This window comes from Ursus maritimus, unplaced genomic scaffold, assembly GCF_017311325.1.
Source record: "Ursus maritimus isolate PB19 unplaced genomic scaffold, ASM1731132v1 scaffold_21, whole genome shotgun sequence".
Taxonomy (NCBI): domain Eukaryota; kingdom Metazoa; phylum Chordata; class Mammalia; order Carnivora; family Ursidae; genus Ursus; species Ursus maritimus.
The window spans coordinates 51,694,575-51,720,468 of NW_024424564.1; the positions used below are offsets into that span (position 1 = coordinate 51,694,575).

The window sequence follows — 25,894 nt, forward strand, 5'->3', positions numbered from 1 at the left end:
AAAAAAAAAAAAAAGAAACCCTGATTGCTTTATCCACTTGGAAAACACTGTCCACTCTTCCCAGTAGAGGCTCTGACAGTGAAAAAGATGCTTAACATATTGACATCTGGGGCTCGAGAGTTCTGTCTTGGGAGTGGGGGATGGAGTGGGAGGCTGCTGTCCTGTACATGGTGGGATCCTTAGCAGCCTCCTTGGCCTCTACCCACTAGGGGTCAGTCCTCTGTGTGCGCACACACATGCACACGCACATACACGCACACACACCCAGACACTCAGAATGGTGACGGCCAAAAATGCCTCCAATGTTGCCAAATGTCCGCAGGGGCAGAAATCACCCCTGGTTGAGAACCATTGACCTAGGGCTTACCAAACTCATGGAGCATAGAACTTTGTCTTGTGGTCTACTTGGCAATATCACTCCAACCCTCTCTGGGGCTGCAGAGCTCATCTTGCCTCTAACCAGCTGGAGATGCAAGCAGGAGCCTCATTCCCACAGATTAATAATAACAGTCACAGCGGCTAATGTTTACGAGAACCTATTAGGTGCCAGGCCCCGTGCTATGCACCATACAGGCAAAGATGCTGGGATCACCTGGAGGGTCCCAACCGGCTTCCTCAAGAGCCCATGGACATCAGCTCGCAGCAAGGGACCGGCCCCCGTCCGGCACACACTAAGAATCCTGGTCATCACAGACCTAGAAACAGTCCCCGTGTTGGGTGCTGGGGCCAGCAAGATGAAGCGGATTCTGCATCAGGGACCCCAGTCTGGGTGGAAGGTGCAGACCCTGATAAGAACGGGGAGCAGAGCTCCAGGCCTCCCTCCCTGTCTCCTTACCTGCCTGAGTCCTCCCAGGGAGGACTTGGCCCACCTGACCATTCCCACAGCTGTCACTGGCCTCCCGCCCTGACCTTGTGGCTCTCTGTCACAACCTCCTGTTTTATAACAATACTGGATTGTTTCCTAATCCACTGCAGGCAGGCACCCTTCTAAAAAGCCGCCCCTTGAGGGGCCCTGAGTCCAGAAGCCAGACTTTGCCACCCCCACCCCCCAGCCATTCCCTTCTGTGTCCAGCCGAGGGGCCTTCCCAAAGCAAACTGGGAGTCTCCGTACTCCCCTTGTGGCCCCTCTCTGTACCTCGACTCTCTCATTTGTAAACAAACCCAAGCCTCAAGTGACATCCCCCACCCCACTCCCCAAAAGGAGTGTCTGCCTCTGGGAAGCCCCTGGAAGTCACTGTGGAGATGGAGCCCACTCACCTGCCTCCAGGCCCTGGGTCCCACCACATGCTCACCTGGATGACTTCCTCGCGGGTTGCGAAGCTGGTGACGATGATGTTGCGGCCATCGGGCCAGTGGGTCAGCGAGATGCCCAGCCGCTGGGAGGCCAGGATGTGAATGTTGGAGGGCAAGCCGTCCTGCAGCTGCTGCCTGATGTGTTCAATGGGCGCGAAGGCGGGGTGGAAGATGCCCAGACTTAGCTGCTCCACGTGCTTGACCATGCCCAGGAGATGGGAGCAGCAGAAGTCTGCACACCGCAGAGGAGAGGGCCTCAGTCACCCAGGGGCCTGCCCACAGCCGTCGCAAAGACCTGACCTCCCTCCTGGGGAACCATGGGAGTGGAGAGTCTTCCCCTCTCCAGCTCAGAACAGCTGTGCCCAGCCCTACGTTCAAATGCTCTGTCCACCGTTTGATCTTGGGAACAGCCCCCCAGCTCTGATCAGTCCTCTGCGAAACGAGGGTAACCATACCCCAAGTCCTCAGGGCTCTTATGAGGGTCCTATGGGATCATGCTGGATGTAAAGGGAGCAGGGCAGAGCGCCAGGCACGGGACCCTGAAACGCCCCTCTCCGCGCCCCGCCTCCCGCGTGGAGCCCGCGTCCCCTCGCGCCCCCCAGCCCGCGGGCAAGAGAGGGCCGTGAAGGAAAGTGCTAGCCGGGAAGTGGCAGAGCTGGACCCACGACACCTGGCCTTTGGGGTCAAGCCGGACTTCATTCGGCGGAAGCATTATTCCCGCCCTCGGTTTACAGATGGGGCAAGGGAGGGCCGTGAAGGAAAGTGCTAGCCGGGAAGTGGCAGAGCTGGACCCACGACACCTGGCCTTTGGGGTCAAGCCGGACTTCATTCGGCGGAAGCATTATTCCCGCCCTCGGTTTACAGATGGGGCAAGGGAGGGCCGTGAAGGAAAGTGCTAGCCGGGAAGTGGCAGAGCTGGACCCACGACACCTGGCCTTTGGGGTCAAGCCGGACTTCATTCGGCGGAAGCATTATTCCCGCCCTCGGTTTACAGATGGGGCAAGAGAGGGCCGTGAAGGAAAGTGCTAGCCGGGAAGTGGCAGAGCTGGACCCACGACACCTGGCCTTTGGGGTCAAGCCGGACTTCATTCGGCGGAAGCATTATTCCCGCCCTCGGTTTACAGATGGGGCAAGGGAGGGCCGTGAAGGAAAGTGCTAGCCGGGAAGTGGCAGAGCTGGACCCACGACACCTGGCCTTTGGGGTCAAGCCGGACTTCATTCGGCAGCTGTGCTGGTCCAGGTACCAAGGACAGCCAGAGTCAGCCGCCACGAGCTGTGTGGCTTTGCCCGAACTCCTCACTCTCTCTGGGCTGCAGTTTTCCGCATACTCCGAGGCCCTTGGATGCGAAGACCTATAGAGCCTTTCCTGCTCTGAGGGGGCTCCTCCGGCGCAGACGCACCATCGACTGGCCAGTCCTGGGGGGTGGGGTGACAGCCGGGACAGCAGGCACAGGCAGTGTGCTAAGTGCCTTTGCAGTCACCCTCACAACGCTGTGTGGGTCAGGACCGCTGTGCCTGTGTTCATTTGGGGACACTGAGCCCTGGAGAGGCTATGGCACCGGTACTGCGGGGAAAGGCCTCCAAGGAAACTTGCCCACACCCTGAAAACTGGGGCCGTGGTTCTGGAAGTCAAGCAGGCAACTAAGTGCCCCCAAACAAATTATCTGAGGCGCCCACAAGGGTGTTGCAGAGGAGGGGGGAGAAAGGTTGCCTGTGGCTATTGATCATAGGTGACTCTCCCCACCACGACCCCCTCCCCGGGGAATGGATGAATAACCACAATTTGCCCTTCCCGAAAGGTCATAGAGCCTCCGATGTGATGAGCAGAAGAAGAATGAGGTTTATTTTCTGGCGCCATTTTGCAAACATTTAAAAACACTCCCAACACATTGTTATGTATTTTAAAAACAATACATTACCAGCCTGTGAGATGGATTGGTAGGTCACATCTCATATGTATATTAGAGGGTGTGCCATGGGGAGTGGAAGGCATGGGAAATGGGGGGGGGTCATTCAGTCTTACACGCAGGCTCAGTCTCTCCCTGCACCACTCCCAGACTGAGTAAGGGGCAGACCAGTGGACTAGAGCCTCCTAGACTCACGTCACTCTGCTCTAGCCTGCAGAGTGCCCAGAAGCCTTTTTCCTAGGAGGTGGGAGCTGGGAAGTCAGGAGAGGCTTTATAGGCAGACCCGTGAAGGCTGACAACCTTCCCTTGAAAGCATTTCCCTCCTACCTGACACTGGCTAAGCGCTGTCTCATTTTATCCTCACAACAGCCCTGTGAGATAGACTGTACTACCAACCCCATTTTGCAGATGAAGAAACAGACATAAACCGGGAACCCAAGAAAGCCCAGCCAGGAGGGGCTGTGCTGGGACTCCATGAGCCTCCTTGTCACCTTTACAGGAAGGAAAGGTGGGAGCAGGAACTGGAGGTGGGGGTGCCCAAGCTTCAGGCTGGAGGAGTCCACAGGGACTGGGCTGGTGGGCATGAGGTTTCATGACTCGGGGATTGGTGGTCTCTCTGCAGGGATCAGGGCAGGACAGTGCTCCTGGGAGAATCCCTCAAGACTGACCCTGGAAACTTTTCTTCTGCCAAAAAGCAAGCAAGTGTTTAAAAATTAATGAGGACTTGTCCAAAAGACACAGAAGCCAGCTTGGATAATGCAGATTAAGGAACATAGCACTAAATAACCTGCCCGTACTCTTAAAAAAAAAAAAAGATTAAGATCATGAAAGATAAAGAAATGCCACCAACCGAAGAAAGCCAAAGAAATGAGACAACTGAGTGCAATGCGTGCCCCCAGATTTGACCCTGACCTGGAGGCAGAAAGAGCCACGAAGGACATGTTTGGGACAGTTGACAACATTTCATGTGAACTGTGAATTAAATCATACTGCTGCTTTGATGTCACATTTATCAATTTTAAACGTCATACTGCGGATCCACAGAAAAAGTCCTGTTTTTAGAGAGTGCACTGAGATAGTTAGGGGCAGAGAGCCATGGTGTCTGCACCTAATTTCCAACGGTTCAGAAAAATACCTCTACCTCTCCGTACCCGCGTCTACTTCTCCGTCTGCATCTATATATGGAGAAAGCAAATGTGACAAGCGTTACTGATCCGAGACTCTGAGTAAAGGGGGCACGAGAGTTCTTTCCTCGCACAAGGCGTGCAACCTCCTTGAAAACGTGAGAGCGTATCAAAATAGAAAGGAAAAAGACAGCAAACAGTGAATTCCTTCTGGTCTGGCTTGTGGGGATCTAGAGGCGGTCCACGCCTGCCATCGTAGGTGGCGAGTCCTGTCCAGCGCCAGTGTTGTGGTGGAAGCTTTGGATCTGACACGTATCAGGGATCCAGGGAGGGTGCAGTGGTGCCTCCACGAAAAGCCGGTCAGAGAATCTGACCTATGGCCACATCTCCTCTTCCACGGTTCTGCAGAGACAGGTGGTTGTGGAAGCAGTAAATGTCCCCGGAGGAAAAAGGAACGTTAAGAGTGAAGGTGAGGAGACCCCTCCAGTCACTCCCTAGTTGAGCAAGAAAAAAGAAGAAGGACGAGGAGGCCAGAGCTGTGAGATGGGTACAGGGACACCAACAAAAAGAAGACAGAATTGAGGAAGGGGTTTCAGAGCCACAAAGGCCACCTTAAGCACTGTTCTCTTCTTTTTGAAAGAATGGAGCATAGGTCCCAGAAAGGGGGGAAAGTTCCAGAACATTGTGCTGCTACCAACACTTGGGCAATGCTCCCACCTTGTCCTATTTTAAGAACGGGGTGATGAGCTCGGCCTCTTGTGAAGCTCCCCTTGACCACTGGGGGCTTCCCCACGCCCCGCAGGTCTCCAGGCCCCCTCTCTCTGGAGAACTGAGAGCCGGGCACCACATCTGGCCTGCACATCTGCCAGCACTAGGCACTCGGTCTAGGACGAGTGGCGGAGTCTGCCACGGGTGGGGGGCTGCTCAGGGGCCACGGAACATGGTCCTATGGATCGCATCGCCAGCACGGTCCCACCGCACATCCAGCAGTCTGTAACAATGACATGATGGTCACTGAGAGCAATGGCGCCCTCAGGTTCCCACAGTTGTGTGAACGTTGCGACAACCGGAAATCCTGCATGAGCAACTGTGCAAAGCCACGTGGAGTCTGTCTGGCCGTCCAGAGAGAGAATGAGAACATAACACCAGAGACTGTTTGCCATGACCCCGAGGACCCTGACTGTGGGGTCCTCCGTAGAACACACATCAGGCTGAGGCTCTGTCCGCGGAGAAATAGACGTTTCTTGGGCAAAACCTGGCTCATTTTAATGTTGGCGGCCATCCTGAAGCCACCGCAGAAAAAGTAGCGAGAATCTACCTCCCAGGAAGGAACGTGAAGGACGATGAGCACGATGGAAGGAATGCCTAACGCAGCAGAAACCGAGTCGGGTTTCGATTGCCCAGAATGAGCAGATACATGAAATGGAACGGATACACATAAAGTCGGGCACGTGGGTTCACACCGTCGATTGCAGAAGAGCAACTTACCAGAAAGCTGGCGTGGCATCTGTTCATGGGGCAAAGACACGGGGGTTTACAGCTGAGTCAAGGTCATTTTGAATTCAGGGAGATCTGGCTGACAGTATGAAACAAAACAACGGAGCCCACCAAGCAAGCGGCAGTAGTCTCCAGCCGCACTCCGTGGAAAGGGCGGTGACAGTCCCAGGGTGACCTCTGGTACACAAGTGATATTTGAGTATTGCAGCTGGGTCTAGCGAGGCATGGAGAATCTGGAATCGCAAGCTTGATTTCAGAGAACACATTGCTTTACCCTAGAAAGAGGACCCGGCACCTACTGGGTGCCTAGCTGGGTGCTGGGCAGGCAGACCTTAGAGTCCGAGACATATGCCTTTTCAAGAGCAAGTGAAGGGAACAGATGTTCAACCTTAGATGATTTAGGGAAATGGGTTATATGCCCACCAAGAGTGTAAGAGCTCTCTTATCCATCCCATGGAAGAAGGAAGCATTTTGTTGTCTTTTGCTTTAGAGAACAGCATGAAAACCAGTAAGACAAACAGGAAGGCCACGTTGGACTTCACATTAAGGATACATTTTGAGGGGCGCCTGGGTGGCTCAGTTGGTGAAGCGTCTGCCTTGGGCTCAGGTCACGATCCCAGAGTGCCAGGATCAAGCCCTGCCTCAGGGGCCCTGCCCAGTGGGGAGTCCGCTTCTCCCTCTGCCCTTCCCCCTGCTCCTTCTCTGTCTCTCTCAAATAAACACATAAAATCTTTTTTAAAAAAGAATACATTTTTTATTTTATTATTTTCATCGTGATACATGTACTCTTGAATCCCCATCACCGACTTCACCCACCTCAAGAAAAAAATTTTAAGTATCCTACTGTTTAGACTTTATCCTCCTAGATCTACAGATAAATGTATTGGGATTAAATTATGGGATGATTTACAGAGGAGTGTTAATAACATCCACCGTAATGTTGTGGTCAGAGGTTTTATCTCTACCTCCCAGGAATATTCCAGAAGACGTTGTCATATACCAGACGAGACCACATGCAGGGTCCTTTTGTTGGGGAGAGAGGAAGGAAGGAAATCCTGTAAGGCAGACTATGGAATAGAACGGAGGAGTCAGGGAATGGCTTAGTTTGGAAGTATATATTATTGGAATAAAGTGATTACATGGCCTAGAGGAAAGACATCCTCTCAAAGTCTGTCCAGAACATTAACCAGTTCCTGTCATTATGTTGCCAGTTAATTTCAGGGCGCCTGGGTGGCTCAGTTGATTAAGTGTTTGCCTTTGGCTCAGGTCATCATCCCAGGGTCCTGGGATCGAGTCCCACATTGGGCTCCTTGCTCAGCAGGGAGCCTTCTTCTCCCTCTGCCTGCCACTCCCCCTGTTTGTGCTCTCTCTCTCTCTCAAGTAAATAAATATAATCTTAAAAAAAATTCTATCCCCTATGCACAGCAAGCTCACTGTCCTTTTACTGTTTAATCTCAATAATTTTTTTAAAAGATTTTATTTATTTATTCGACACAGACAGAGACAGCCAGCGAGAGAGGGAACACAAGCAGGGGGAGTGGGAGAGGAAGAAGCAGGCTCATAGTGGAGGAGCCTGATGTGGGGCTCGATCCCACAACGCCAGGATCACACCCTGAGCCGAAGGCAGACGCTTAACCACTGTGCTACCCAGGCGCCCCTAATTTCAATAATTTTTTATTGTTTGCCTGAAGAAAAAAGAAAAAGGAGAACACGAGGAGCAAAGGACACAGATTTGACACCAATGGCTTCCCTGAGCCTTCAGGCAGGGAAGCCTGGCCCTCCCGCCCCGCGCCGCCCCTGCCACCATCCCAGACTGCTTTCAACACCACTGACCACTCCCGGTTTGCCTCTCTACCCTGGTTTGTTTCACAAGCTTGCAAAAATCAAGCTGCTTGGTGGACGGATGGAAGCAAGGCACGTCGCGCACGGGGTACAGTGGCCTGTTCCAGTGTCAGAAAGCCACTCTGTCACCCCAGGCCTGGCAAGCACTTGCGGGGTGCTGTCGCGTCCTCCTCTGGCCCGGCAGCCCTCCGTGCACCTCCCTGCAGCCTCCGTGCGAGGCCTCGTTCTTCTAAGGCCACCTGGCCACGCGTGTTTGGGACGGAGGCCGGATCATCCCCATACCTTCCAGGTTTAGCCCTTATTTACTGTTAAAGGATGGAATTGTTCATTGCTGGGAGGAGAATAAGACAGTGACTTCTGCTTAGTAAAGTTTCCTTGTCGAGGTTTTGAAGTTAAAAAGAGAAAAGAAAAGAAGGTGCAGGACAGAGCCCTGGGAAGGCCCGATGGACCGTGGCAGGGCGGCGCGGGGCCTGGCAGGCTGGCCTTGGCTGGAAGGACCGTGACTGGGAGCAGGTGGGAGCAATGCTCTGGAATTCCAGGGGTGGTTTAAACAGGAGAGGTCGGTGGTGACGTGGCCAGGCCACCCGCAGAAAGGGAGGAGGAGGAGGCGGCGTGAGCAGCTGGCGGCGTCTATCTGCTACCAGCCCACAGCTCCTGCCTCCATCCGAGCTGCTGCACCTGGCTCCTCATGAGCCAGGGTCCCCCAAGATCATTTCACCCAGGGCCCCGGACCCAGATTTAACCAGGCTTCTAGCTGCTTGAGCCCTGGAGTGGACTCTGCCCTTGAGGTTTGGGACAAGTCTCTTCCTCTCCCCGGGCCTCAGGGCCCCCACCGGAAGTCAGGGAAATTGAACTACGTCAGCAGGACGCCAGGGTTTTCAAGAATGAGGGACCTGATTCACACACACACACACACACACACGCACACACACATGCACACACGCATGCACACAAACGCCCCCTGGGTGTCATATGACAATTGCTGTCATCAGAACATCCATGGAGAAAACCCTGAGTGACTATGAGCTGTTGTGAATTCAGTAACACTTTGGGAAAGGCGATCAGTTTATCGGTCACAAGGAACGCTAGAAGAACGTTTGTCCGTGTGTGTAAAGGATTGTGTTTACAGTCCACACCGGCTGCGTGGTGCGTCAGCTGGCTCCTCTCTGCGTGCCCGGGGCACACTAGGTGTTTGGGAAATGAACCCGTTGCCCCCTGATTAAGTCAGGAGGAAGCAGGCCAGCCGTGGACAATGGGGGGCAGGCCCGCGTCTGGGTCCACCTCCACGGGAGATGGCTTTGGAATTGGAAAGTAGACCCAAGTGCCACTTTACGAAGCCAAGAACAGTTTCCCACGGAATGTTTATAAAAAGATTTCGGGCCAACCAGCTCAGAGGCTTTGCCCTTGAGACAATTGGAGGCTGAGCTCTTCTGGACAAATGGGTCTTGATGGGCTAGCAGGGCTGTCCACAGGCCCCACTGTGGGGGCGTTCAGGACAGACAGACAGACAGAGACCCAGACAGAGGGCCCACTGAGAAGGCATGGGGAAGGGGCTGGGATGGCACCTCAGGCCCCCTTCAGGACACTGGGTCCAACCTCCTAATCGTCCCAAGGAGGAGGCCGAAGGAGGAAGGTCTCCATGAGGTGCCTTTCCAGGGTCAGATGGTGAGCAAAGGGCTGTTCTATGTAGCCCTCCCAATGGGGGGTTATTATCCCCATTTCCCGGATGAGGGGACTAGAGCCCAGAGTCACCAAGTGGTTCGTGAGAGTCGCCCAGCTAAATAGGGCTAAGGAGGGGCAGGACACTGGGTTTCCAGACACGTGCTGCCCCCGAAACACTGACTCAATCCTGCAAAGAAAGAGGAGACCAACTCTTCACAGTGTCACCAAGACTCAGCCCCCAAAAGGGAAGATTCGGCCCTGGGAGTGACCCTGTTACCACCACACCGAGCCACGCCAGCCTATGTGTGGCAGGTGCCTGCAGGAGATGTGGCCTTGATCGGGTGACTCAGAGTTTCAGCCTTCATTCCTACCCCCGGACCTCACCCGCCCCTGGAGTGCCAGGTGTAGCTTCTGCTTCCCTCCGCAACGCTGGGGCACTGATCTGGCTTCTGTACCCCCGTCCCAGCCTTGAGGAGGGGCCAGGAGCCGCCATCTGACCCCCCCAACCCAAGACATGACAAAAGGGAGCCCTGGTCCTGGGAACCCCAGGACATGAGAGCTGGGAACTCAGGGAAAACAGTATCCACCCATTTTCTAGATGGAAACACCAAGGCCTATCTTCCTTCCTTCCTTTATCTATTGTGTCCCACCTCAATCCAAGAAGGACTTTAGGGGACTTAGAAAATACATCCTAAATGTGATTTTTAAAAAAAATAAGGGCAGTGGGGACAAGGGGGAAAGTACTGGAGATGAGGTTGGGGTTGACAATGAGGCACAAAGGAGTGGGTATGTGAGCTTGGCCCAGAGAAGAGCAGAGGGTGTTCCAGGGAAAAGCTCATGGGCAGACCCCCAGAAGTGTGAGTGCTGAGCTGCTGGGTTTCGGACTGCTGGTCTCTTGGAGCAGCCCGGGCTGACCCTGGAGCCCTTTGCCCACGGGCACCATGCCCTCCCCTCACTGTGTTCACTCCTGAAAAAGCATCTGGGCTGTAGGAGTTCCCAGGAGGGGCCTCACCACAGGCAGGTCAGGGGAGGCTGCCTGGACAGGAGTTTGGAAAGGGCTTGAAGGGGGAAGGATTGGGGGAGATAGAGACTCAAAGAGGGCATTCCAGAGCAAAGACACAGAGATGGGAAAGCATAAGGTGTGTCCAGGACTCAGCAAGGGGAGCCGTGATAGAGAACAGAGGGCATGGAGGGGAGGGATTTGAAATGAGGCTGGCAAGCGGGTGGGGTTTGGGAGGAATGGACAAGGGCAGGCAGTGCTCTCAGTCATCCGGCACCTGGCTTTCATGTGGCCCTGGGTGGTTACTCTCCCTTTGCACCGAGGGGACACTGAGTCACAGACAGGAAGCTGGCAGAATTTGCACGCAAGGTGCTGGCTCAGTCTGAGCCCCAGGCCCCCACCCGCAGGTCTGCCCCTCCGGGATGCAGGGGCCAGGGCTCCAAGAAGGAAAGCAGGAAGGAGTCCCCAGCAACCGGGGATGGGGCTCGGCTTTCTGGGTCTCTCATCCGGCTCCAGCATCCCTCCGCTCCCCGCAAGATTGGACGGCTGGGCTCAGCTGGCCTGGGCATTCATTCACTGCCCTCTCTGTCTTGTTTGTGCCTCTGTGCAAAGGAAATAGCAATGCTGTCTCCAACCAGCAAATGCTTTGCAAAATGTGCGTGCTTGTGGGGGATGGTAACTGGGGTTACCATCACCACACTTCCTCTCCCTGTGGCAGGGACTCATCATGGCGAACCTGGCTTGGGGGGGGGGCTTTGGGGTGCAGGAAGAAGAAGGGCCAAGACGGGACACTCGACACAAGACAAATGGCAAGCTGTTTGTAGGGAGTAAGTGTGGCTGAAGTGGGACCACTTTGGGGGCTGGGGCGCCACGGCAGAGGGGAAGGGGTGGGCACAGCCGGGTGGTATGCAGTCCAGACCTGGGGTGGCCCCAGGTGACTGAGAGCCCCTGTCTCTGTGCCCTGCCAAGTGACTGGTCCCCTGCAGCCAGGTGCCCCCCAAGCTCCCACTGAATAAGCTGTAGGAATGGTTCCAGCACAGGACCCAGGCAAAGCGAGGCCCCGCAGAAAGCTACGCCCTTATCCTGGCCCCATGTTCTCATCCTGGCCTCCTTCGTGCCCTCTCCCACCAGCCCCACACACCTGTCCCTGTCTCTCCTGCTTATGCACCTCCAGCCTTGCCTCTCAAGCTCCCGGCCTGGAATTTTCCATCACCTGTATCAATACCGCCGCCTCCCCACCTCCTCTCATCCCTTCCCAGTGCCAGGCATCACTGGGCCTCCCCCGTCTCCCCCGCTCATGCCCTCACTCACCAGGCCCTCTCCTCCAGCCTCGTCAGACACCTCACCTCTCCCTCCTCCCCCGCGCCCTGCCCGATCACCTCTCACCCCATCACCTGCAGCCGCCTCCAACTGCCCCCCTACTGCGTCCCTCCCACACACACTGCAAGGTGGCTCCAGTCCCTGGCTCCCAAACCTTCTGCCAAACTCCTACTCATGCAGGTATGAACGCAAGTCCTCCAGGACCCAACTCCCCCTGAATCTCCAGACTCTTCCAAGCTGGCTGAACCCACTCCTCCACCCCACCCCTGCCCGGGGCTGGGGGCTGCTACTCTTGCTCTTAGCCTCGCAGAGCCCTGGGGGTGCCATCTGAGCTGGGTCCCTGACTCAGCTCTCCCAGACTGGGCAGCACGAGCCCAGGCACCCCCTCCCTGAGCCTGCTTCCTCGTCAGATAACGCCTACCTCCCTCGCTGCCAGCGGACAACGGCCGTCCAATTTCTGAGAAGACGGGTGCCCGCGCACACACACACCTCGGAGAACAACTCAAATCCTAGAAGGAAAGACTAAAACAAGAAGCCCTAAAACAAAAAGGAAAAGAAAACAAACCCAGGGGACAGACCAACAAATCCGAATGGGGCGGACTCCGGCCCAAACACACCAATGGCATTTTCTCCAGCCGTCAAGAAAGGGGACAGACTCACTGTGCATATGATTTGACCATGTGGGTGATTTTTTTTTTTAAGGAGGATTTTAGGGCACATAAACACAAGAGGATATAAGGATTGAGTGTCTCTGGAAAGAACAAAAGGAGCGAGAAGACTGGTGCCCCTGGGAAGCAGGGACTTAGCGGGAGACAGACGCGTCGTCACCGTGTACCTTTTATTCGATCATGTGCATGTATTAGCCACCTTTAAAGAATTAGAACGTAGGACAGCAGCACCTTTCTCCCCGGACCGCCAATTACACGAGCTACATACAGATTCAGCGAGAGACTGGGGAGGATCAGTGTACCCGACGTGCTTTATAGACCATAAGCCCTACGCATGTAGATTTGTAGGGATGAGCGTTCCTGGATTCAAATTCTGCCCCTGGCACTTCTCAGCCGGTGACCTCGGGGAGTGTAACTGATCTGTGCCTCTGTTCCCTCACCCTTCGAGTAGGACAATAGCACTACTTACTCAGTAGGGCTGGCACTAAGCGTGTTAATGCAGGGAAGGTGTTGGAGTAGTTCCTGGCCACGATGAACACCCAATCCCTATTTCCTGCTACAGTATCGTTATATCGCGCCCCTGGCACTGACTGTAAGGGTGTGGTCCGGGCCTCCACCTGTGCCTGGAGGAAATGAGGCTTGAATGTTTGCAGACTGAATGTTTGACCTGCTACCTGGATGGGTCATTTCCACAGGAAGAGGCAGAAGAACCCACTTCCCTTGGGTACGTGAGAGCCAGGAGGGAAGTTCAGCCTGGCCTTGTGAGCGCTGGAAGCAGCAGACACCAGCGACAGAGGCCAGGCGGCGTCTCTCCCGACGGGGAGGGTGGTGCTCAGCTCTGCCTGGGGCATGTGAGCCAGAATCCCTCCAAGCCCAGTGTGAAGGGGGGAGCCCTGGCATCTCCAAGTGAGCAGTGCCAATCACGGCAGATACTGGCCGTGCTGCCTGTGCACCCTGACCCAGGACGGGTGCGAGCCCTTGGAGATGAGGCTGGCCGTCACATCCCTGTATGTGCTCCGGGGAGAGAGGATGAGGAGGGAGGGCAGGAGGGGGGCGTTTCCTCTGTGTGGAGGCCTGCAGGCTGGTGTGCTACGAGGAACACAAACAGAGGGGGTAGGAGGGTCCTGGTGTCCCGTGTTCAGCTGCACACAGATAGACAGATGGGAGCCCCTGCAAGAGGCCACATGGTAGGTAAGAAAAGGAAAGACTCCCCAGCAGGTCGTCTGAGGGGACCTGGCATCCAGACCTGAGCCCTGGGACACAGGTGGACGGCCCTGAAGAGCATGGAGGCAGGCGGATAAAGGAATGTATCACTCGGGGCCCAGGCAGCTTGGCTGTGGGGCCCCTGGGGAGCCCGGGGAGCATGCGCGCTCTCTTGTCATTCATCAGGACTGATCAGCCATCATAGTTCGGCGAGGACAGAAGTGACAATAGTGGGGACACACACAGCAGAGGTGCCCCGAGGGAATCACTGTCCAGGCAGTGCGAACCCCTCACTTGGCCATCCACGGCAGCCACTACACTTAACCTAACGAGACCAGCAGGTGTAGGCATAGGGATCAAATCTGTCCCTCCACAGAGTTGTTGGGGCGACTGGCTTTGAGGGGTATAAACAGCCGCAGAGAACCTCGGAAATATTTGGGGAAATGGACCTTCCTTTAAGTCAAGCAAATGGAATTTGGGGTGTCAGATCCAGAGCTTAATGTAAGTGTGATCCCCAGTGGGAGAAAGGGAAGAGGAGTGAAACTGAGGCTGGGACTAGTGCAGTAGGCAACAGAAGCAGGCGATGATGGGGCTGGGATTAGGATGGCCAGTGTGGAAGGACACTCAGGAGGGAGAAGGGCAGAACCTGCAACTAACAGCATGGGGGCTGTTAAGGAGGAAGCAATCTGGATGACTCCCCAGTTTCTGATGTGGGTGATGGGGTGGACAGCTGTGTCATTGGTTGAGATGGGGACCTGGGAGACAGAGCAGCTTTGGGGGCAGGTGATGAATTCAGATTCAGGTATGTCTCTGGGATCTAGAAAACACCTAAGTCAGGGTCTGAATTTCCAGCTGAGGCAGGTGTGCCGCAGCTCACATAGCCACGTGCTGGCAGCCCCCAGGGGACTGGGGTTGAAAGGGTCTAATGAGCAGACAAAGCAGTGTGGCTTCTATAAATAGAACCCCACTTCCTAACCTGCTCCCAGAGGCAGCCCCTATCTCCACACATTTGTGGCTCACCTCGGCAGCCGGGCAATTGTGCATGAGGTCCGTGATACCAATCTCTCCACTTGGGTCTAAGTTTGACAATGTCTACAATAGGAAGTTTCATCCAGTCATGTCTCATGCATGAGCAAATATCCTTTTATTTCCCTGGTGAATCTCACTGTAGTCATTGCTCTGCTGTTGGACCCTGCATTTCTTGGGCTCTTCATTGGCCCTGCCGCCCTGCTCAGGAGCCAAGCTGCCTTGGGAGCCTGGGTTGGCAGCACCCTGTCCTGCACTGACTCACACACCCTGGTGGCAGGTAACCCCAGATGTCTCCAGGATGGGTCCCGGCTTGGGGACAATCAGGCTGATTCTGGCCCTTGGGAGGGAACCAGACCACATCAGACAGAGCCCAGGACCACCTCGCTCCACAGGCACAGCTGTGCTGGGCCTCAAGAGCCTCCACCTGAGACCTCGAAGGACCCTGAGAACCTCCAAGGACCCAGCTCATTCCCAAGCCCCCTCACCACCACCCCAGGGGTCATCTAGCCTTGCTTGAAGACCTCTGTTGACAGGGAACTTCCTGTTGGTGAGGAAGCCCTCTTTCCCATAAAAGAAATCTAAGTGTTAGAATCAACTTCCATGTACCTTCTGCTACTGGTTCTAGCTCAACCTTCTGGGACCCCAGACTTGCTCCCTCTGCCTGGGGCAGCCTTGAAGAGGCAGGCACCCAGCACCTCAAACAGGTCCTTATACCACTGTGTCCAGCAGGTCCTCTGAACCTGCTTTAGGTGGTCAGTGCCACCCTAAGATGCAAAACCCAGAACAGAAACCCCTACTTCTGGGATAGTCACAGCTCTGACTTTCACCTCCTTCGTTATGGACACTCTACTTCTGTTAATGTGGTCTCAGGTCTCATTAGCCTTCTGGTAAACCTTATCACACTGACATCTCCCAGGCAGTGTCCAGCCACTTAAATGCTTAGATTCTTTTCATGAAGGATCTTTCCATGCCTTCTCCATTTTCTATGTGGGCAGCTTTTTTCCCCCCTTAAAGTCTGGAACAGCACAGTCCAATGGAAATATAATGCCAGTGTTACTTTTAATCTTCAGCCACATTAAAAAAGTAAAAAGAAAGAGGTGAGATATTTTCAATAATGTATTTTATTCCACTCAATATATCCAAAATATTATCATTTCAACTTGCAATAAATATAAAAAAGCATTAATAAGAGATTTTGCTCTTAAAATAAGTCTCGATTTGGATATTAAGTTTTCAATAGCTAAAGTGTAATCCTATCAAAGCAATGACGTCATTTCATGAGAATATTTTACACCACTTGGGCTTGTACATTTAAATTTTAGTTACTGAAAATAAAATAAATGTAGTTCCTCTGGGGCATTAGCCACATTTGAAGTGCTCAGTAGCACAAGTGGCCAGCAGCGACCACACTGGAAAGTGCGGATCAAGAATTCGAGAAAAAGAAATTGACACCTCCCAGTCCATGCTGTTTCCAGGTCCCTGGTGCCTCTGAGAGGAGTGAGCAGATGGCTGCCTCCAGGGAGCCCACCATCCACAGAGGGAGACGCGCATCCATGGGTGATGGGCTGGAGGGAGGCTGAGGCACGTGGTGACAGACTGTGTGAGCTCAGAAGAAGGCAGAGTTCAGGGGCCAGGTGTTCAGTGAAGTCAAGTCCAAGAGGCTTCAGAGAAAAAGCAACATTGGAGCTGGGCTCTGGTGGTTGCGTGAGGATTCACCAGGTAGGGAAGAGGAGACAGGTGCGGAGGGGAGAGTATGAGAAAAGGCACTGTGGCACGGAGGAGTAGGGAGGAGCGAGAATCCGGTAAGGCAGGAGGGCAGGCTTTGGGGGTTAGGGAGAGAAGGAATCAAACTGAGTTTCTGTGTATTTTGTGCTTCAGGAATTGGGGTTTGCAAATTCGAGGTGGCTGTCAGAGATCTCCCAGAGATCGTTAGAGGATGACCAGTCTTACACAGAAGCACATCCAAGAGAAAGTTGGCTTTGTCCGTGCAGGGCCCTGTCCTCCCAACCCCCGCCACCCCACACTGTTGCAGCCAAGCTTGATTAAAACCCCTACCCCTGCACACACTCCCTCACTGTCCCTGGGACCCACCTGCCAGGCCACATTCACGTTCTCTCTGTCTCTCCAGGGGCAGGTGACTGGGAGGAGTACGCGGGCTCTCTGGGGGCTGGAAATACACCATAGTTTGATCTGACTATGTGAGTGTTTACTTGCAAAATACCCAGCTGTGTATTCACAATCAATGTCCTTGACCATGAGTGTATCATAACTGAATAAGAAAGCTTAAAAAAAACCCTAACCCTCCCTCTAGCCCCCAGCCCTAGGTTCTCCCCTCCAAGGCCCCTTGTCTACCTCCTGGACCCCACCTTTTCTTCCTTGGGAGCCCCTAGATCCCCCTCCATTTCCTGGGGTAGAACAACTACTGAAGGCCCATTACTCTGCTCAGCACTCCCATGTGAACATCGTTTCGGGAGCCTGGGCTCACATTCCGGTTTCCCCAACTGTTCACCAGGTGACCCTGCCTGTTGCTGGACACCCAGCACCCTGGTTTCCTCCATCTGTAAATGAGGATGCAACAGGACGTCACTCGTAGAGTTAGCAGAGGGACTGAAACGGGTGACGGTCCGTAAAGCACTTAGCAGATCCGTGGTGTGTGCTTTTTACCATCTAATCTTTCAAAATCCCTGTCCCACCACATGGAGGGGTTCTGAGCACCTGTTCTGGCCAGAGTCTGGGGGGAGTTTAGGTAAACAGGATCCAGTCCTAACCTAGAGGAGCGCTCTCCTCCGATCTGGGAGACAGGTACAAATAACCAGTGCGACCAGTCCTGTGACAGAAGCCCGCAGAGGCCGGGAGGAGGAGCGCAGCGGGCGGATGTTGGGATGGTCGGCTGTCTCCGCAGGACGCCCGAAGTCCTGTCACCGCCCAGCTCACCCTCCACTATTATAGGACCGCCCTACTGAGGGTGGGGCAATGGCTGATCCGGACAGGTCACCTCACTGCTTCCCCATACATAAGATAATCATCATCATGTCCGCAACGCCAAGGCTGTTGTGAGAACGCGCTTGAGAAAGGAGCTTTGGAAACTGTAAAGTACCCAGTGAATGCGCTCCTCCTTCTGTGTCCGGGCTCAGCAGAGCCACGGCGCCTATCTGTTCCCAGGCGTACCTGGACAGGGAGAGGAAGGTGGAGATCTGCGGGTGGGGCACGGGTCTCTACTGAGATCCAGGAAGCCCAGAGCCACTACCCAACCTCAGCTCAGCGGAGTTTCCCAAGGGCAGGTATGGGAAAACAGACGCTGGGAGGCACCCAAGGGAGAGCGGGATCCAGGCATCCACGATTTGGACGGGGGGATTCCTAGGCAGTGTGCATGCCAACTCCAGGAGGCGCTGTGGACCGCGCGTGCGGCCAGGCCACTTTGGACCGAAAGGCCGGTCTTGGAGAGGCCAAGAATCGGGTGGAGGAAAGCTGCTCCCAGCTGGGGAGAGAGCGCCCCTCCGGGGCAGAGAACGCTGCTGGGGCCAAAGGAAAAGAGCGGGGTTGGGGCCCTGGGGCAGCCTGGGGCACCGCCACGGAAGTGGGCAAGCCTTGAAGACGCGGGGGCGATGGAGCCGGACTCTGGAGCCACGGTAAGGCGTGAAGGAAGGGACCAGCTTCCCCAGGAGGCGGAGTCTGAGTGGGCGTTAAAGGGTGAGTAGGAGTTCCCCGAGCGAGCGCACAGCGGGCTGGGAGCGGAGGACCAGAACCCCCAGCGCCGGGCGGTGTGCGGTGGGGCGCGGTCCGGGGCGGGAGCTGTCGGCGAGCCCGACTGCCCGAGGTCGGTGACGTCACGAGGGAAGAACCAGCAGCCTTGGGCGCCAAATGGCGTTCACGGAGCGGAAGGGATTGGGAAGCCCGTTCGAATCCCACCGCCGCCGTTAGGGATGAGCTCAGACGCGGCAGGAGCCTGTCCTGGCGGGCGGCGGCTCCCTCGGCCTCTGCCTGGTCGGGTGACCCGCTGCTCGAGAGAGAGCGTCCCGCACCGCCTCCGCGACGCGCGCGTGTTCTTCTGCCCCCTGCAGGGGGCGCTGCACTCTGTTTTCTTCCTCGCGGGGTCCCTCCGGCTCCCGCAGGCAAGCGCGGGCTCACAGATGGGGAAACTGAGACGCCCAGGGAGGCCAAGGTCACGCCGCGACTCCCAGTTCTTCCCCCCTCCCCGCTCCCATTACCTCTTTCCGTGGGCGTCGATGGACCCCAACTCCTTGGCACCCACTGCTCAAGTCTCCCCTGCAGCCTCGAGACCCCGGGGGCTGCACCAGCGCCAGAGCAAGTTCAAGGGCTGAAGTGGGCTGCAGGACAGAAGACACAGGCAGCGCAAGTGCAGGGACCAGCCCGGCTCACACTGACAGGTGGGGTGGATTCAGTCAGTGCCGACACACCCACGCACACACGCACCCACAGAGGCTAACACCGGGAAAGCTTGGGCAGCATTCTCGGTCCGGGTCTCAGGCCCCCACCCACACTCATCCCTGACCTGGGCACCAAGTCCCTTTCCCCATGTCCAAGTCCAAAACTGTCTCCTGACCCCTTTGAACCTCTAAGTGGCTCTTCCTGTGACCATTCCAGGCCTGCAGGCCACGGCTGCGGGGCACTGCCAAGACTGACAACAGCTCTTCCAACTCATGGCGCCCCAGATGCCAGAACTGGGGCCAGCTGGGCCTTGAAGCCAGGAGCAGCCAGCTGGCATGGCCGCGGCTTCCTGGCAGAAGTATGCCCTGTGATGGGGTGGAGGCTTGCAAGCGCCTGGGAAAGCAGTGTGTAGATGGGAGCTGGCCTTCTCAGAGGGAGGACTCACCTGGCCTGGGAGCACGACTCTGGAGGTCTGGGTCCTGGTCATGTAGCTGAGACCCAGGTGGGGGAAAGCTGCTGCTCTCTTGGGGTGCCCATCCTTAAGGGGCAGACAAAAAGCAAATTAATATACTTTTAAAAAAGCAGGTGAGCAAGAGATGGGTCAGATAGTAAGAAGAACAGTCACGGGAGGACCGGAGAGGGGCTGCTGTGCATTGTATATTGTCTGGGAGGCTTCTTGGATGAGGTGAACTCGAAGCCGAGACCTGAATGGTGTGTGGGAGATCTGGGGCTGGCATCTCTCCCAGGCACTTCACCCGGAGTGATTTCTTTCATCCTCACCGCAAACCTATGGAGATAACCTTGTTGTCATCCCCATGTACAGATGGGGTCACTGAGACCGCTCGAGTCTCCCTTGCTTGGGCTCTGAAGTCCCAAATTCACAGGAGGATTGGCTGTTTCAGCAGATCACATCCCATCCCGCCCCTCTTCAGCCGGTGTTCCATCCCCCGGTAACTAGTCCTCCCTGACAGGTTCCGCCTCTTCTGCCTCTTTAGAATGAAGTCCCTCATACCTGGGCCCTTGAATGGCCATTCATCTTGGAAGTGGAGGGAGGAGTTTTAGGCAGAGGGAACTGCCTAAAAAAGAAAGTCTGGGAGGTGGGATGCACAGTGGGGTCAGCGGGGGGGGGGTGGCCTGGCCATCAGAGTCCTATCCCCTCAAGGGGACACACTGGTCAGCAAGGGCTCCAGGGAACGTGCTGTTAGGATAATGGCCTCTATCAGACAGCCACATACCCCAGGAGGGCCCTGGGGCTGGTCCCCTCACCCAAGACACTCATGAACATGAAGACGCATTGGACAGCATTACTGGGCGTACTTCAGCCCCTCTGCTGTAAGATAAACGGTGTAAATATGAAACATTGTTCTAATAGGGCCGGAAGGGCATGGAAATGGCCAAAGGGAACCTCTTAATCGGTACAAATCCCATTAAAACAAATAGATGGGGGGAAGGAGGACTTGGGGCAAAAAGGTGAGGGTGCCCCCCCGGCCGGGGAAGCAAGTCTGAGCAGGGCTTAGAGGCAGGCCAGTCTCTCGGACCCCGGACGGGTCACCTCTTGCAAAGCCAGTTCACACGGTGGTGCCTGAAGACTGCAGCGGGTGGGATGGGAAACCCCAAGGCGAGTTTTCTTCCTTGCGATAATTATTCAGCTCATTGTACTTTACATATTCTGGGGGGGGGTTTGTTTGTTTGTTTGGGGTATCTAGGTCAATCCAGACTTCCATTTCTGTCTTTGGGTTTGTTTAAAAAGCTCAGTTTAAGGGGCGCCTGGGTGGCTCGGTCGGTTGAGCATCCAACTCTTAGTTTCGGCTCAGGTTATGATCTCAGGGTCATGAGATTGAGCCCGGTGTTGCGTTCTGCGCTTGGCATGGGGTCTGCTTGAGGTTCTCTCTCTCCCCCCTTCTCTGTCCCTCCCACTGCGCGCGCTCTCTCTCTCTCTCAAATAAATAAATCTTAAAAAAAAAAAACTCAGTTTAGAAAAACGCTTTTAAAATCAATTGAAATGGAGATTCATTCATAAAATTACCCAGGGGTCCCTACCATGTGCTTCCGACGGCCCCTCTTCCTGGGACCCTGTCTGCAGGGCACGCAGGGCTCGGAGAGCTTAAGCGATGGCAGGCAGCACAGTCCGTGGAGAGACTTCCGCCCACCAGCGCCAGGCAGGTGCGGCATCTAGGCTCTGGCTTCCTCTCCGTCCTGACAACCATCAGCCCTGCGTTTCCTAATCTGGAGTTGGCGCTTCGTGGGATCCGCGTGCTGTGCTAGTCCTTCAGAAGTCTGGGGACACTCAGCTCCCAAATCCCTGGCCTATGGCTTCCAGGCGGACTGTGAGAGCTCCACGTGGCTGGCTCTCCCCTCTCTTCATTTTGAACGAGGCGCGCGTGGGCTGCAGAGTGGTGACCAGGCGCCAAAGGGGAAAAACGACAAGGTAGCATGATGCCTGCTCTGAGCATTGAAACCCACCACTGTCCTTCCCTCTGCCAACAATAGGCTTTTTCTCCCTTTGCCCATCTTCTTCACTGAACTTGGCCTTGTCTTTTTTTTTTCATGAACTTTTGGTTTGGGCATGATTTCAGATTTAAACAAGAAAAGTTGCAAAGATAGTAAGAATCTTCATAGACCCGTGGTGCTAGCATCCTGCAGAACCCCACCGTCCCAACTGCTCTTCGCCTTTTGCAGTGGGAGCTGCTCTTGTACGAAATGAGGAAAAGATCAGGCCCCACTTCCAAAGTCTCCTCCCCCCAGGGTCCTGCCTTGGCCAGACTATGCTGTGAGGTGACCGGGAGGCTCTGAGCCAAGGAGGCGGGAGGCCTGGCCCAGGGCAAGAGCCGCAGGTGCAGAGGCAACAGGGGAGTTGGGCTGGGCGGGGCCTGCTGGATGGGTGGGCAGGGTGGGATGGGAGTCAAAGGGGACAAAGGAGGGGCTCCAGGGACCCCCTTTCAGCCCTCAGTGATTCACAGTCATGCCTCTCGGCCATAAGAGAAAGGTGGCTCTGTTGGGACGTGAGGGGGATACACGTCTTTGTTTGGGGGCATCCAGGGGAACAAAGTGGGGGCCCTCTTGCAGTGATCACACAAGGATGTGCCCATCTCAGGGGGTGGATCCCGGCTCTGCCACTGTTACTTGTCACGTCCTGGGCAAGGCCCGTGACCTCTTTGCCTTGTCCCCTCATCGGTGAAATGGAAAGGATGCCGTGTCCGCAGAGTTCCCGCAGCAGTAAGCGTGACGCCTGGGTAGCAGGGTGCGCCTGGCACAGCGGCCTTCTCCCTGTCCCGTACCCAGGCTCCCCCCACTCCCGCTCTTGCATCTCCAGATGTCCCTACAGAGGCATCGGATTACAACCGTGAGGCCCACACTGAAGGAGGAGGAATTGAGGGTTAGGTGAGCACCGGTTTGCCTGGATTGAGGATTGAGCGCCTTCCACACGCAAAATTCATCTCGTGCATTTTCTCCTTGGGCCTCCCACCATCTGGTCCCCTGAAACAGGCACTCTCGCCGTCCAAGCCCCACTTGACAGAGAGGTTACATGACCCGCTCTGCTGGTCAGCGAGGCCTTCCTGACCTTCTGGTCTGGGCTCCTCGGAAACACTTTCTCTCCAGTCCTTCAGCTGGAGGGACAGGGCAGGCACCAGGCCACGAGTTCTGACTTGTTAAAAACACATAAGAACTGTGCAGAGCGGGCTGCGGTGTTTCCATGAGGCTCCCACGGGCAGCAGACCCCCGGCCACACCCCAGGGCTGGTTCCCGGGGTCCCCGCATGTCAGCTCTTTGGGTTCTAGCACGTGTGTGCGCCCATGCTCACTGCCCAGGCAGCTCCTCGCCTTTCCGTCTCTGCGATACACCGCGTGTGTGATACTGAGGCCACTCTGTGGCAGACAGGCGGCTCCCACGAGGCCCCGATGTGTGACGATTACCCCCCCCACACACAAGCCCTTGGAAAATGAGAAACAGCCTAGAGCAACAGCCAAGACCTATGGTTAAGTAAACACAGCAGGGTGGGTGTTGTAACTTCCAAAAGATGGTAAAACATAAGAGTGGCTAGACCCCGGTTGTTCCAAGAGACCACGGAGGAGGCCTGGATGGTCTCTCCCAACAGCGACAACACGAGGACCACATGCAGCGGGGGCGTGTGGGCGCTGGTGGGTGCGGGAAAGCTGGCTCCAGTAGGCGTGCGTTCAATTCACCTGCGCTCTACAGCGGTGAGCAGACCGTGAGTGAGCAGCCCAGGCCGGCACTCCCAGGGCATGGGCGACCTTTGACCCTCCCGAGAGTCCTGACTGGTGGGTGCCATCGTCCCCATTTTACGGGTGGGAACACTGAGGCAAGGCCTTTGCCCCTAGCCACAAAGCTTTGAGGCCTGGCCGAGCTTTATAGGCAGTCTTTCAAGTACCTAAAATAAACGTTGAGGGGCATAGGTGCAAGGTCATTGGTGACGTCCCCCCTTGGTTTTCTAAAGCTTCTCTCCTGATTCTATGGCTTCAACGATTCAACGATAAAAAAAAAAAAATTTTTTTTTTTAAATAAAAGGTAAGTGAGTCACTGGGCGGCTCTGGATAGCCTTTGGTCCCCTCTTTCACTTGGATCTCTTCTTTGGGATCCTCGGAAACATTGTGAGGTTTGCTCGGAGTACAGGCACGGGGGCGGGCCCCCCTTCCTTTAGATCAGTGTGGTCCTTTGGGACATATTCTGGCCAACGCTCAGAGCTGCTCCCCGGTGGATTGCCATCTCTCTAAGTAGGGTGCATGACTAGAAAACCATCCTGGTGTCCCGGGCTGCGTGCAAAGAGGAAGTCATTGACAGGAGTGTGCTGGTGATGGCTGCAGCTGGGGACTCCGAGGGGCCCTTGGAGCACACAGCATGTTTCCAGTTTCTCCTGGCTGGTTCCTCACACCACACCAGCTATCGAACAGCACGCCTGTTTTGTGCATGGTGAGAATGACACCTGCCCCCAAATCCCATCCACCAACTTCTTGCACGCTTGCAGAACCGTACCGACTCGCCTCTCAGAGCGCCCACGTCAGGATCAGGACCTTCTTCCCCTGCCCCAGGATGGCTGGGGAAGCGTGACTCTGCCCGGCCTGGCCGCAGGGCTCTGGGTGAGTGCAGACTGGCTCTAGGATGTTGGTCTAGCTGACTAAACGCCCCCCGGGAAGGGGTCCAGGTTGAGCCCTCCTGGGTAAGTCTCCCTCACAGAAATCATGTCGGGGTGTGGTCCATTTGATTAGGTTGGGGCTTCCCCGGGGTGAGTACTCTGTCCTTGTGTCAAGATACAGAACATTACCATCACCCCAGAGCTGTCGCCACGAACCGCAGAACACAGCTGATCTTTTGTGTCCCTCATCAGCCAGTCACAGACTGCTGACCGTCCCGTGGGAGTGCGCATAAGTTCCTGGGTGGGGCGGCCCCCATCGGACCCCAGTAATTCCTGGGGAAGGTGGCAGCTGTGAACAACGGTCACAGGAAGGGGGGCGTGTATGGGACAGTTGCTCTGCCCGGTGAAAGCAAACGGATGGGGAACAGTGTCCCCTTGAGATGCCAATAGAGAGTGACATATTGGTATTTTTAAACCCGTAAGTCTGCAGTGGTCAAGATAAAGTAGGGGAGGGGCGGGGGAGGAATGCCCTTCTTTACACAATGCCAGCCAACAGACACGGAAGCAACAGCCGAGTTAGAAAGTCACCACTGTGTAGACCATCGTGGAGTAACGAGGGGTGTGCACAAGGGTCACTGAAGGGTTAAACCACTGCATGGAGGTAGTCGAGGGATGGGATCTCCACAAGGTCTCTAAATGGCCCCCACTCACTCCAAAGGGAACACGGTGCCTGGGCTGCGGGTGGGCCCAGGGGTCCGACCTCCTCCAGGTGGCGACCCTGAGCATCAACGATGCCCGTGGGCCCAGCCCCGCCTCAGGCCTCCTCATGCTGCAGGGCAGGGAGCACAGGGCGGCTCTGGGGCATTCTCCGCCAGGGCCTGGAACCCGAATCCCGTTGTGGGGAAGAAATCGCACAACTCCAGAACATGGACGATTCTACCAGCCTGTGGACCTGTGCTCCGAATCAACAGAAACGAAAGAAAAGACAGGCAGAAGATTTGAAACAAAACTTATGGAAGACTTTGGGGGACAGTTAGGGAATTTGGGAGCAGGGTTGCTGTGAAATCTCACTGGATCATGGGGACGGGAGAGAACGTCCTCCTTCTGTCTTAGGAAATAAATGCTGGAGCAGGTAGGATAACCCACGCTGTCATTTCAAATGGGCTCATGAAAGACGGAAGCACGTGATGTGCGTGCGCGGAGAGAGAGCGAACAGGTGCAAGTCAACAAAAAGCTTCCCCGGTTGTAAACTCATGTCCCACATGCAGGGGCTCACCGCTCTAGACTTTCAACTTCAGAGATTAGAAAAAAAATTTTTTTAAAGCTGGGGGAAAAAATCAAGTGAGGAGAAGAAAGCTTCCCCCATAGGGTTTCCATGAGAAAACGCGGAGCAGACCCGAGAAAAACACCCCCCCCACACCTAGAAGCCAAGGGGTGTTTGCCCAGCATGAATCTTGTGCCTCCACTGGGAGGCCCGTGAGGGATTCGGGAGGAAGCTATCAGGAATTGCTAAGATGCACTGAATATGGTAATATCTATTTGCATTGCTGATATTTGCTGGCTCATACCAGATCTCTCAGACTCCGCACTACTGACGTTTTGAACCAGACGGTTCTTCTTCGCTGGGCGGAGGCAGGAGGGAGGCCATCCTGAGCATTGCAGGGTGTTCAGCTTAGAATCCCTGGCCTCCACCCACTAAATGCAAGGATGCAAGGTCGCTCCCACAAGGCCTCCATGTGCGTGCTCCCCCCACCAAGTTGTGACAACACTTAAAAATGTCTCCAGGGGCACCTGGGTGGCTCAGTCAGTTGAGCAACCGACTCTTGATTTCAGCTCAGGTCATGGACTCAGGGTCGTGAGTTCAAGCC

General features: G+C 55.4%; 1 protein-coding gene across 1 annotated transcript in view; it reads right to left on the reverse strand.

The window, feature by feature from the left end:
• The window catches only part of PNPLA5 (patatin like phospholipase domain containing 5), a 27,978-nt gene extending 8,557 nt beyond the window's left edge, over positions 1-19,421 (reverse strand). Inside the window, exons 1-4 of the mRNA XM_008703007.2 lie at positions 19,380-19,421; positions 18,754-18,873; positions 17,643-17,739; positions 1,293-1,525 (exon numbers count right to left, since the gene is read on the reverse strand). Coding sequence (XP_008701229.1) covers positions 1,293-1,525; positions 17,643-17,739; positions 18,754-18,873; positions 19,380-19,421 — 492 coding nt within the window. The remainder of the gene's footprint in view (positions 1-1,292; positions 1,526-17,642; positions 17,740-18,753; positions 18,874-19,379) is intronic.
• Positions 19,422-25,894: the final 6,473 nt, after the last annotated feature.